The sequence below is a fragment of the Musa acuminata genome, chromosome BXJ2-7 (genome assembly GCF_036884655.1).
Source record: "Musa acuminata AAA Group cultivar baxijiao chromosome BXJ2-7, Cavendish_Baxijiao_AAA, whole genome shotgun sequence".
NCBI classification, from domain to species: Eukaryota; Viridiplantae; Streptophyta; class Magnoliopsida; order Zingiberales; family Musaceae; genus Musa; species Musa acuminata.
This window is the reverse complement of record NC_088344.1, coordinates 10,349,934-10,363,648: the sequence shown is the minus strand read 5'-3', so window position 1 is coordinate 10,363,648 and position 13,715 is coordinate 10,349,934. Positions and strand designations below refer to the sequence as shown.

The window sequence follows — 13,715 nt, the reverse complement described above, 5'->3', positions numbered from 1 at the left end:
AAGTTTACATAATGAAAAATCAAATATTAAATATTTCAGAGTATTTGATTCTCTATGCTATGTTTGCATACCAAACTAAAAAAGAAGCAAACTTAATGCTAAAGTTAAGAAATATATTTTTATTGGCTATAATGAAAGGAAAAAATGTTAGAAATATATGGATCTATAAACACATATTTATGGCATCTCGAGATATTATACTTAATGAAATTTCTTCTTATTATCCTCCACAAGTAGTTTCTTTTGAAAATATCATTTACAAAGTAATATATAGTCAAAGCTTATCGTTAAGTGTTTTTCGTCATCTAGTGTTTCTATTGATTTTGGCTCATCTTATTTCTAATATGTAATTATTTTTATTATTTTTTCATCACTAATGGTGGAGCAAAGTGATAGAAGAATAATGATATTCATGAAATATCAATTTTAATATAAAAAATAATTGTCAAATTAATATGCTATAGAGATGGCAATAATGTAAGTATATATTACTATTTCTTTTCTGAACCAATTGAGAATCAGCTTACTTGTCTTGATAAGGCCATAAGTGTTATGAAGTATGAGGATACCAATGATGAAAAACGAAAACACTTGGTAAAAATGAAACTTGAAATTTTGTGCCAAAGCTTATAAAATATAGATCTAATTAATTGTAAATAGGTCTATAAGATAAAACATAAGCCGAAGTATAGATCACTATATGATAAGACTTATTCCAAGAGAGTTTTCTAAAAAATATAAAGATTATGAGAAAACCTTTAGTACCAAGATGACATCTATTAGGATGATAATTACTCTAGCTAATTTTAAATGAGAGCTTCGGTAACTTGGTGTGTAGAATGTCTTCCTCTATGGTAAAAAAAAATGTATATTTATCTCTTAAATAAGCTATGTAAAAAAAATTATTGTAAGGCTTGAAATTAACAAAAGTAAGAAGGTTTTTAAAGTTATAATAATGGCAATGCTCTTTTTCACCCTCATTTTTTATGCTTTTATTGACTATCTAATTTTCTTAACAATTATAATATTAGATATTACATTTTGAATTAGTCTTTTAAGTCATTCTATGTAATATTCAAGGAAGCTACATCTCGATGTAACAACGAGAATCATATATTCATTTATGGCTATGTGTTTTTATATGGTTCTAACCTAGTAAGAAACAATAATCGATCTCTCCTACAATCGAGTATAATGGAAGGATTCTCACTTGTTGCTAAGAATATATATGATTAAGACATTTAATTAAAGACATTTTCTATCAAATTAATAAATTAATTATTTTATAGTAGGACAAGCAAAGTGTCTTAAGATTGGCTACAAATCTAATTTATCATGCAAGAACCAAGCATATTAAAATTAAAAATTATTTTATTCGAAAAAAATACTTCAATGAGTCATTAAACTAATAAAAATTAAAAGTTAAGATAATATCATACATATCTTTACCAAATCTGTCTCCAAGGACCATTTAAAGACCTTTGAAAAAAAGATAATATTTATTTCCAAAATATACTCAGAGAGTGTTAAGATTTAAAATATTATATTTTAAAATAATTTAGATTTTTTTATCTTTTATCTTATAAATAAATTGATTAGATAGAGTTTAGAGATAATAATCTCTTGATCAAATTGTTATTCTATACTTATAAATAAACAATATTTACATATGTAAATCTATGCAAGTGTAACAGTTGAGATATATAAAACTCAAGAAAAATAGTTTAAAATTCTATAAATATTTTTTTCTTTTGGAGAAATTTAATATAACTTTCTGTTTTTTTTTCTACTTCAGTCTTGATTTCTTTTTTCTTTCTTCTTCTTTTATTTGATTTAATCTTAGAATAATAATACCTTATTATTATTATTTTAAAAAAATTACACTTACATGCGATCTCCATTCTTCTTTTGAAGTGCCATCAGCCCCGAAAGAATAGTGTACAGATGCAGCCCTAAAAACAGTAGCAATAGAAATATATAGGTCCAGCATCAGATTTCCTCCCCACATGATAAGACATTATCAAGCGTAAACCTATCGACATTATTTCCATCCAAAAGGCACGTAGATTCGTTAACAATAGGCGAAGGACATAAAGAAATCCAGATACTGAGCTTTCTGGATCTAAACTCGAATGTTATATATCCAGTGAAATCATGACTTGGTCCAAAAAAAATATATCATCCCATCTAAAAGAGATCAGATTGCAAGGCAGAAACCTCCAATCTATACTGCATAAAGGGTTATTGGTTGCGACCCACTTGCTTGTGACCACACATGCAAAATGAAGACGAGGACTTAATTAGTGTCGGTGATGTTGAGTACTTAAATAGCTGCACCAGAGAACGAGTGTTACAATACTACTAATAGGTGCATAACTATGGGTGGCCACTAAAAACGGTGGGTGGCCAAACTAGCTTCGGGCATATCTTAATCCCAGATTAGAGGCAAGCTCAAAAGGTGGATACCTTGGCAATCACCAATTATATATGCTAAACTGTATTTTAGTGATAGATGCAGCATCACTAGTGTGCACTACCCCACATACTTCGTTTCATCTCTGGAAAGCTGGCCATTGGAGATCTTAAACCCTATCCAACAACGTTTGCCTCTCACCTAATATTCTTACGTAAGTGCTAAACGAACAGAGGGAAAGACTTTAATAGCATCAGTCTGCAACGTTGTACTTATACATATATTTGGTTTGACTACGAACCAGTAATATACCCCGTATGCTAAGTCGTGTGGATTCAACTCTTGCATGCCCATAGGAACACCAGGATCCCGTCAATGGATCCAATCTCCCCATTGCAAGAGAAAAAGAAGGCGAAAGTGCCTATTTATTGCCTGAAAACGTTGATGAACAACAAAGAAACAGCCTCTCACATGTGATAATGGAAAAGTATTTTAGAAAGAGAGTTGCAATTGTCACGTAATAATCTTCACAAAACCAATATTGACTGTGCGATCAGAGCACGTTCTAATACTTCTTTTCCTTTTATTTTGGCTGCAGCTTCATGCTTTTCAAGATGGTACTAATCTTCCTGATGATCACTATTTCGTCTGCATGCATGATTACCTGATGATCACTATTTCATCAGGTAATCTTCCTGATGGTACTAATCTTCCTCCCTTATCTCGATCATTCCAAGGATAAATGTCCCCACCTCGTGCAGGACTAATCTTCCTGATGATCACTATTTCGTCTGCATGCATGATTACCGAATAAGAAGTACATCAATATGTAACTTCTATGATGAATAATAAAGAAACCTGAAGCAATAGTGATTGCGGGAAAAAGAAGAAAGTAATCTGCCTCTAAAGCTTGCTCCCAGCACCAGATTCGATATGAGCATCTAGCATGATCCTTGAATCCAGTAATATTACCGTCATATGATTCCAGAAGCTTTCTTCTACGAAATCACATGAGAGCTTGTCGCCCAAAGTTGCGCTTCAATCTGTGCCATCTATTGTAAATTGCAAGTACCACCGAGAGAGTGCCCACTTCTCTACTGCGGAGTTTCAGGTAGAGCTACTTGCTTTTATGGTAATTCCATAGAGATTTCTGTTCATTGTGGATTGCACATCCTTCCATCAATCGGTGGTGGCGATTGTACTCCTTCACTAGAACGAGATGGGCGGATGAAAAATGAGCATCTAATCTGCTTAGAGTGGAATTGCAGAACCATTAAATGGTGAGATAGGTCAATCTACTTAAAAGGAGGGGTAATAAGTGGAGATGACCCAACCTGAAAAGAATACCGTATCTTCACTGTCCATGAGACATCAGAGCATGCAAGATGACTACAACTCTCATGGACCTCAGAGTTATAAGTTTGGGCCATGCTGACCAAGGTCCACCTCAGGCATCTCCTTCCTCAACCTTGGCGATCCAAAAGAACGCCTCGTGACCAAGGTGAATGCCTGGAGAGAGTGTAAATAAAGATGAACTGTTATTATGAACCCACACGTCAAAGTCTCAGTGGATCTTAGATCGCGATGGAAACATCAAAAGGAAATGATATCGGACATAAAATAAGAACAACATATCTTGAAAATTTATGAAACGTTCTACTTTGATATAACGAACGAAGAAATTAAGAAGACAAGCGATAGATGATTTATTTGCTTGGCTTACAAATTTTAGAACAATATAAACTGCCACTTATCGTACGAGATCAAGTTGATTTAATTTGAACTAATTACATATTATTTATATAGTTAACTAACTTTGGTATCTCAATCCTCATGCTCTAAGAGTTATATTGAGTTTCTATATTTACGAAAACAAAACATTTAATGTTGTTTCTTCTCACGTCATCGATTTGCTGACGAAAATACCATACATGTGAAAAATAACATTAAAATAAAATTAAAAAAATAATTTTATAGTGTTATTTTCACCAATATTAATTTCTCTTTTTATAACTTTTGTGAAATCAATTTTCTTCTCGTATCCTTCCGAACGATTTCCCGATAAGAGAAAGATTCGATTAAATCTCAAAAATATTATTTCGATTTAAGCTTGAGCTTAGCTATCAACATCCTCCAATAGTCATCCTTCTATTATTCTCCAATGTATCCCTTCTTTTTCTTCTAATTTTTTCTCCCTTGAATGATGATAATAATATTATAGAATTATTTTTTAATTTTGTTTTATATCACTTTTTATACGTGATAATATATTCAGTATTTGTATTAGTAGAGTCGACTATATAATATTTTCATCAACAAAGTCGATTATCCGGAAAGAAGTGAGATTAAATATTTTTCACTTTTATAAGTATAAAAATCCTAATATAATTTTTTTAAAAATATAAGAATCAGTTTTTTTTAATGGTATTTAACTGTCTCGCAATCTTTTGTTAATTAGCCTAAGAAATAAACTGCCACATACCAGGCCTTTGATGTCGTTATAATGAATCCGCTACAACAGTTAAAAATCACCGGCGCGGAGGCGGAAGAGACTGTTCCGTTTCAAAGCGATGGCTCTGACGTGGCCGGTGTAGGATTCATTGGGAGAACCAATGGAGACGTCTCCTCGAAGCCAACAGTCCGGCGATGGAAGCTTTTGCCGTGAGAGGAGTTCCGACCTTCCTGCACTCCTCTTCTTTCTTGTTTCGATCGCCTTCTTCTTCTTCTTCTTCAGCCACACGACGACCTCGGGTTTCGTTCTCGTCTCTCCCCTCCCTCTCGCGCGCGTGCTTGAGGCGCCTCCATCCCTTCCAACAGGGAACCCTACCCTCCCGCTTCATCTCTTACGGCAACCGGAACCTTTGTATGGCCCTGCAATCCGACGCCAGTTCTGTTGTGGAAGCCCCTTTGAAGGTAAACCCCTGCTTTGCCCATCTATGTATTTTCAGCTTAATTCCGGGCTGTGGAGACAAGATCTTGAGGACCAATCTTTGTCGTCTTTGATGATAAGGGTTCTTATGACGGCTCAATCGCACAAGTACTTTTTTTTCCCCTCTTATTTTTCTTCTTGATTTGGGCTTTGCGTTCGTGCCTTGAGACGATGACTCTTCAAGTGTCCGTAATTCAAGAACATATTCTATCGTTTGGTTGGTATCTAGATAGATTTTCCAGTTTGTTAATCGATTCCACATCGTCGAAGCGGAGGAGTTATGGAACGGGACTTCGTTTGTTTCCCCGTGAGGGATTGTGAAATTTTTATACTTCTGCTGGATGTTAATTGAAGGTGACTGCATTCTTTTCTAGTTTTCTGTATCTTCCCGAGACTTGAACTGCAGAAGGGTCTAACTTTCCTGTGGTCACCGATCATAAACCATGTCAAATTTCATGCTTGTCCATCAGCGCTCTTAGCTAATATCTGTTTTTTATGTTTGTCCTGTTTGATATTCATGCATTATTAAGCTGAAATCTTCTTGAGGCTTAGGACACAACTTACAAGGGCTACCAGCTTCATTTTTTAATTAGCTCATTCTAATGATAAATCTGCAAACTTCATCCCTGTTTTTTTTCGTTGAAATTAATAAACTCGAAGAGTTTGATCTTGTCTTTGCTACAGGGTAATGAGTTATTCCTTCGAACAATGATCTCTGGCATGGAGAAGGTCTACTTGAGCAGAAATCCAACTGCTAAGGCCATTCTGGAACTTGTTAGGAAGGATGATGGAGAACATATCTGCTATGATCATTTTGCTTTCCGAACTTTTGGGGTAAATTCATACCTTTGTACTTATTTTCCTGAATTGAACCAATGTATTATTGCCCTTAGGTTAACCTACCATGAACTTTTTCTGTCTTTGAAGGTAGATGGGCATGGCATTGATTCCATGGCCAAAATATTCTTATATTTTGGTTATAAGCCACGTGAAGAATTGAGATTTCCTGCAAAGAAGTTGAGAGCATTGTGGTTTGCCCCTCCCAGTACTGGATACGGTGAAAATGGGACTGGCATTGATGGGGCTTTGCCAAGGATATTTATATCAGAACTTCTTGTGGATCAGCTGAGTTATGAAAGTCAGGTTGAGTCTCTATAATCTCTTTTCGGATGTTTGACAATTTACATTATAATGGGGTGCTGTTTTCATGTACTTATTTCTTTTTGTTGGAAGAATCATAATTATCCTATTCCCAATGATTGTGAAATTCCAATATGTTAAACAATAAAGCAAACCATATAATGATCTTATGTGTGTGAAAGAAATTGAGTATTGCAAGACTTTCCTTTTATGGGCCTCACATTTTTTATGAGGTGCACAGGATGCACACCTTAGGTGCACCTTGTTAAAGCTGATGGAACACAGCACAAGACTAGGACCTCCAAAAGCCTAGTGTGCCTTTGACAACATTGATGACTTTTCTGATCTTGGAACTAGTATTTAATATGGTATTGATGAAACTTAACCCATATTTTCCTGACTTTCTAGGTTACATGTTGATCATTAGTGTTTCCAAATGGTGTGCCAGAACAATAATGCATGCAGATTTTATGCATTATTGTCTTCCTATTTTATCAGCAATCTGATTTGTTGGTTAACTAATATGTTTTCCTTCTGGTTTGGTTTTTCAATTTTAGTTTAGCTAGCTTTTGTAAATTAAACACTTAGTTAAAATTGATGTTGATCACATATATGCAGGAAGTAATAAGAAAATACATCAAAACATCTGATAGTGGATATGAACATGCTGCTCTTGCAAGTACCATGGGATGTCTGACTTGGGAGAAGCCTTTTTATTCTGATTATCAATTACTATCTAGGTATTTCGACAAGTTGAACTTCCTATTATTTCAGAAGCAGAGTGTTCATTTTTGGTGTGACGAGAGGGTGTATAATATAATTCTAACCATTCATTAGGTGCTGGTGGGAACATGTTCTCTCAAGTTGATTCTATTAATCTTAATTATTAACGGAAACTTGTGGAGCATGTAATTAAAATAAGTTGGTTTTCTTATTTGTTTCATTTGTTGATTCATTTTCAGAGAGAGTGAATACGCTGCATGGACACTTGTTAATGGTTATGCGTTGAACCATGTCACTATTTCTACTCACCGGCTGAAGTCCCATATCAGAAAAATCAACAGATTTAACCAATTTATTCATGCTAATGGATTTAAGTTGAACTCTGAAGGAGGAATCTTGAAAGGTTTGCTACCAGCTTTACGTTCCTTGAATTGAAGATTTGAATAGTACAACTAGTCCTTTAGGCAGCTTGACTTGGCCAATGTTTTTAATTGATGAAATATCAAAAATATTTTGTTTTCTTGTGTAACTTTTAAAGAACCAGTCAGCATTGCATAAAAGAAACTAACATGGCATTCAACTAAATATGTGCATTTAAGAATTATTTATCAAGTAATGTATATTATGATTCTGAAGAAGTTCTTTATATATCATGACTGTAATATACATACTGTATAAATAGCCAACATATCCAACAAATACTTCTGGTTGGAAGCTTTAGCTAGATCTCTCATTTGTCAAGTGCATACTGTCAGTCCATGCATTAATCCAAAGAAATATGCTTCTTTTCCACTTGCCAGAAGGAATTGGCTCCATGTGACCACTCTTTTCTTCGCATGAGCCTTTTTCCACTGACCAACTAGAAGTCATTCCACTGGGAAACAAGAGCTGAATTGGTTGTCTTCACTAATAACTTGTTGATAAGAGATTTCTTTTACTTGGTTAGATTATGTGCATTCTGAAAGAAGTCTTCCATGGATGATTACTCGATGGACTGGTCGACTTATATCTTATAGATCTGTTTTGCGCAAAATGAAGATGATCTGCATAATACCTTCTTTTCTAAACTAGAAACAACAAACCTACTATTAGTTAATTACTCATTTGTCAATACTGGTGATATCTTAGTTACATATATGTTTATATTTATACTATTGGAAAAACCAAGCTCTTCAGCTTTCCTTCTATTTTATCTTTCATGAACAGTGAGCCCTGATGGCCTTCTACTACAAAGTTCAACTGTTGCTGATACAACTTCCTTCAAATTTGCTGATGGTGTAACTGAGTATGTCGCTTGTTCGTACATCGAGTTTGCAGAACGCCTTTTGCTTCCCAAGTATGAAAACATACCCGATGAAGAGGTATGGATTTATTAGTCTTTGTTTTCCCCCATTTAAGTTTAATATTAAAGATACTGATGTCTCAATTCAAAGGAACACTTGCCTTCAAGTAACAAAGATTATGTCATCAATTAGGCAGACAACACATAGAGGAGATATTCGATCATTTGAGAGAGCTTACCGATAATGTCATCATTACATCTTATAGACTTTCTAATGATCTTTACTAGTTTGGATCATCCTTTTACTTGAAGTTCCATTACCCTTGTATTGTCACATGTGAAACTGTGGAAGACCTTTATTGACACCCTTGCCAGCACCCTTGGATGTGTGATTTTTTCTCTTCATCTAGCTCAGATATCAGTCAATTCATTATTATCATGCAACATCCTCTAGGTGCAGTAACGTTTTGGTCAAAGTCTGCTACATGCTCGTAAATAAGGTTTGGTAATATAAAACTTCCCGAGTAATCGCAGTTCACCAGAAACCTAGTAACTTGTATAGCTTGCCCATCGAAGGTATGCAATTGGTAACCACTGACCTGTGATACATAGAACCTTTGGACCCTCTTCTGTGTTCATGATATTATATTGTTGACATTATTACAGTTCCATAGTAAATATATAATCTGTTTATCTGAACATTAAATGGTTCCCTTGCAATACATGTATATATTCTCTTTCACTCATGGTTGTGCCTCTATGTGCCTGTAGGCTCAAGAGTTCCATAGGCGTGATGGTTTTGAAGTTGGCAATGCTGATAAGATCTTTGAAAGCACATCAAGGGATCAAGTAACAAGGAAAGCTGCTTGACAGATGAATCTGGATATCTAGTGAAAGCAATGCCATGAGTATGGACTATCCAGTCACCATCCTCTGTATCTATACAGATCCAGTTAATTTACAGATCTGATAAATAAGGATATTGTAATTTGTATGTATCTAACATATGTCAGATGTGAACTGTTATCGCCGTTACCAAAATACTTATCATAATGTTCGATGAAATCAAATTATAAACAGAGGGGGTGAATCAAGGTTCGCAATATCGTACCGTACCGGTATTTCGACCTGGGCTCGATACCAATATAATACGGTGTACCGAGCGGTATACCCAGGTGTACCAAGCGATACATCCAGGTGCATCGAGTACTGTAGCATTATTACAGTACATAACTATAATGTACTGGTGCATTGTACTGTTGTTATAATATATTGCTACAGTGATCGGATACCGAACAGTCCACATGTCGGTACGTAAGTACGGCTGGACTGAATGTGATGCATAGAAAAAAAAATATTTAGCATATTTGACACATCCTAAAGCAAGATGCATTCGTATCTATTCGATGTGCGATCTATTTGTTCAAGATTAAAAAAAATATTTAAAATATCAAATTCATCTAAAATATTTTCTATATAAGCGGTATATCTCCCGAAACAAAAGTTTCCGAAATCTCCAATGTAACTAAAGTGTTTGTTTTGTTATGATGGATGTGATGCATCCATCCGAAACACATGAAGCACTTGATAGGATCAAAGAATTCTCTTTACTAATGATTTGTTGTTTGATCAAGACAAAAGATATCTAATGCGGTGATGTGACCAAGGCATCTCATTCTTTTCTATGCATTCATCTATGATAATAAAAGAAAAACAATCTAACCACCATCTAATCATTTTTTAACTTAGATAATAACAAACAAGGTATTACGTTCCCATATGGACAGCCCTTAATCAGAATACAAGCCTCGCCGCCTTTGTCAATATTTTTGGCGGGAAAATTTCCTTATAAATCCGCCAAATCTTTTCCCGATCGTCCCCAGTTCATGACAACTCTCTCGAACTTCACCTCGAAACCCTAGCAATGGAAGATGCGCAAGACGATCGAGAGCAACAACGAGGAGCGGGAGGAGGAGGACAAGAAGAAGAAGAAGAAGAAGAAGAAGAAGAAGAAGAAGAAGAAGAAGAGGAAGAGGAGGAGGCTGGAACGCTAAGCCCGTCTTTCCCGATGGGGAGGGTGAAGAAGATAATAAAGTTAGATCGAGAGATCAACAAGGTGAACTCGGAGGCTCTCCTCCTCATCTCTCTTTCTGCCCAACTCTTCCTCGCATCCCTTTCTGCTGGCGCACGCCACGCGGTCCTACAGAAGAAGCGGCGGATCATCAAGCTCGACCACATCCGCTCTGCCGCCCGCGCCCACCGGCCCACCGCCGCCTTCCTCCTCGATTGCCTTCCCAAGCCTCCTCCGCCCCCGAAAGCAGTGTCGCCTACCTTAAAAGCCAGATCCACCGATGAGAAGCCCCTCCCTCCCGGCGCCCGCCGCATCGATGATTTCTTCCGGAAGCCCTCGGCGGATACTCAGTGATCTCAATCGGTGGTACGCCTCGCTGCCCCCCTTTGCGTTTTCAGATCACGTGGCCGGTGCCGTTTAGTAATCGTCAGAGGGTAAATGAGTAACCGATCGGTTTGATTGCTATCTATTATTGCATCGAAAGCTCACGATTTAATATCGCAAAACATCAATTTCTTTGATGATTATATAATTGTTGCTGCCATATTTCCTGCTAAATGATATAAAGTTCTTTAGAGATTTTGGCTTTTAAGCTCTTTGAGATTATCTTTTTAACATCTAAGTGACCTTTCGAGGAAATTAGGGTTAGACGCTGTGGTCCTGTTGTACATTATGGTCTAAGATATATACATTAGGGTTAACTAGGGAGGAGAACATGAAGCTCTCGGAGATCAAAACTGACTCATCTGAGGTGGTGAAGCTGCTTCAAGTCCAACAGATCCTCCTTGGAGACTGCTTAGCATTGTTAGAAATAAAATAGCCTTGATAGGTTCCTTCGAGGGTGTTAAAGTCTGTCATATATTCAGGGAAGGGAACCGTTGTGTAGATTGGTTGGCTGATTTTGCCAACAAAGTTTCTTTTTGTGGAGAGGCCACTGACTGAATCCTTTTGCTTCCTTTTTGAGTGCTTATTCTTCTAGCACTGACTGTATTCGCTGCTTTTAAGTGATACAAAATTTTCTTTTTGCTTTCTTTTAAGTGATAAAAAATATATTATACATCAAAAGGTATTACCAGCATCATTCAGTCTTATTTGTTAGTGACCCTAACATGCGAGCAGAGTTCAATTACTGAGATGTTGCCTGAATTTTCAGACAATTGATGGGAATGTCATTGGAATTGATCTTTAATACCCATTACAATTGATGAGTCAAATGATTGGCATGTCTTAGAGTCTGAACTTCCAAATGACAGGGATCTTGTATATTTTCTTGTTTAGGACATTTTTGTATAGATACAATCGTCAGTATCTGCTCTGATTTCTGCTGATCTTGCACTTCCCGAGATCATTATTATATTTTGTCTTAATTATTTGAATTAGTTCATCAAACAATAGGTCTTCAAACTCTTTCAGCTCACAATGTAGTATCTCAAAGCATCACCAGTTAATATGATTGTAGGTGTCATATTTCCTAATTTATGATATGAACTCAATAAGGCATCTACGTTGTCATCTAGGCTTTTGATTGTTACCATCTTGTTGTGTAAGTGATCATTGAAGAAATTTGAACATTTCTATCATCAGGATTAAATGCTTCTGTCTGAAGAACGCAAACCATCTAGAATTTTCTGTTTTAATGCACTGATGAGCATGAAAGTTAGTTTGCTATTATTATAATGTGATGATTTTTTTATTATTATTATGTCCCAGTTTTAGTCACTCTCAATTTAGTATCTTAGAAACCATTGATCAGTTGCAAGCATACACAAGGCACGGATGGTCCACTTGCACTAGTCATTCAACTCATATGAGCTGGCTCATTAGTCCCACACACACATCAAACCTTAGCTTCTCTCAAGAATTGGTTGGGTGCCATAGCAAATAATAGCACAAGATCTATAATATAAATTCCATGGAGCTCATAGAGGAGCCAAAGCCCCACAAGGTTTAGCAAACAAACATTTAGCATGTAAAAGACCTGCATATAAGAGGGAATATTTGTACCTATTAGGGATCAACAACTATCCCTTTATTCATATGGGCATCGTTCTGCTTATTGCCTTTGATGTTGCATATTATAGTAGATATTTCATATTAGCATTTGATATGATACATAACAGATGTATAGGCAAAGCTCTGTTTGTATATGTTTCTAAAATAATTTTGAAATTAAGCCTGTCATGTTGGAATGAGATTTTCCAATTGAAACAGAGTTTGATGAAGTGTTACTAGCTTTAGATTTCGGGAGTAGTGGTCATTGGCATGCCGTTTATATATGTTAGTCACAGCTTCAGGTTCTGTTTTGTTTTATTTCATTTATTTGCTTTTCTTCCTAGCTTAACTTTTGGAAAAGAGTAGCTGCTAGCTCGATTGGGGAATGAAGTCTAGACAATTACTATCAAGTGTATGTATTCTAGTATTAACTAGCAAGTAGTCATGAAAGGCAAAAATCAACATCACATAAATATATATAGGAAGAGTCTTAACTATCAAGTGGTCATTTAAGCATTTAATTTGCTTCCATCTTTCTGTCTCTCTTTTGGTTTCCCTTTTTGAACCCTTAACTATCAAGTGGTCTTAATTTTCTGTCTCTCTTTTGGTTTCTGACATAGATAGGACCATATGCATCCCCTGATGCTAGATCATGAACTTCACTCAAGATCCTGATCATATGCATGATTGCTTTGTTACCTGCGCCATTGGCTGAACTTAGCTTTGTAGTTATCACATTGCTTCATAAGAAAATGAGTATGTGTAGTGGCTCTAGTCAGATAAAGGAAAGGGAAGAGAAAAAAGAAAGATTTGGGTGGCAACTGAACTGACTTCTGGTACGAATTGTTCAAGTTGGTATTTAGATTCTGATCAAACCGTCAAAAACATACAGGAATAAGATGTTGTCGGAATTGATTCGATTCTGATGCAATATAAGAATCGATTCTTTATGTTTGAGAGTCACTCTGGGTTCAATTTGAGGCACACCAAACGCTTTGTTAACAATTCGTTGTTTATGCGACTTGTCCATCTAATTGACTAGCACCGCACCCTATGTGGACATTTTATTTGATCTTAGAAAAGGACATGGAGATACATACCTCCATGATTTATTATTCAAGAGTTGCCCATCAGCGAGTTTTTGGTATAATTCCTTTTTGTTTTC

The 13,715-nt window shown here is 35.9% G+C and overlaps 2 protein-coding genes across 2 annotated transcripts; both read left to right on the top strand.

Annotated features, from left to right (window-relative positions):
* Window positions 1-4,966: 4,966 nt before the first annotated feature.
* On the top strand, window positions 4,967-9,566 carry LOC135617158 (2-oxoadipate dioxygenase/decarboxylase, chloroplastic/amyloplastic-like). The gene is made up of 7 exons (XM_065117117.1): window positions 4,967-5,326; window positions 6,027-6,176; window positions 6,270-6,485; window positions 7,101-7,222; window positions 7,445-7,608; window positions 8,412-8,566; window positions 9,259-9,566. The coding sequence occupies exons 1-7, from the start codon at window positions 5,060-5,062 to the stop codon at window positions 9,355-9,357; spliced, it is 1,173 nt and encodes a 390-aa protein (XP_064973189.1). The 5' UTR covers window positions 4,967-5,059; the 3' UTR covers window positions 9,358-9,566.
* An 845-nt stretch (window positions 9,567-10,411) lies between these two features.
* Window positions 10,412-10,912, top strand: LOC103991574 (uncharacterized). Its single transcript, XM_009411070.3, has one exon. The coding sequence runs from the start codon at window positions 10,412-10,414 to the stop codon at window positions 10,910-10,912; it is 501 nt and encodes a 166-aa protein (XP_009409345.2).
* The last annotated feature ends 2,803 nt before the right edge of the window (window positions 10,913-13,715 follow it).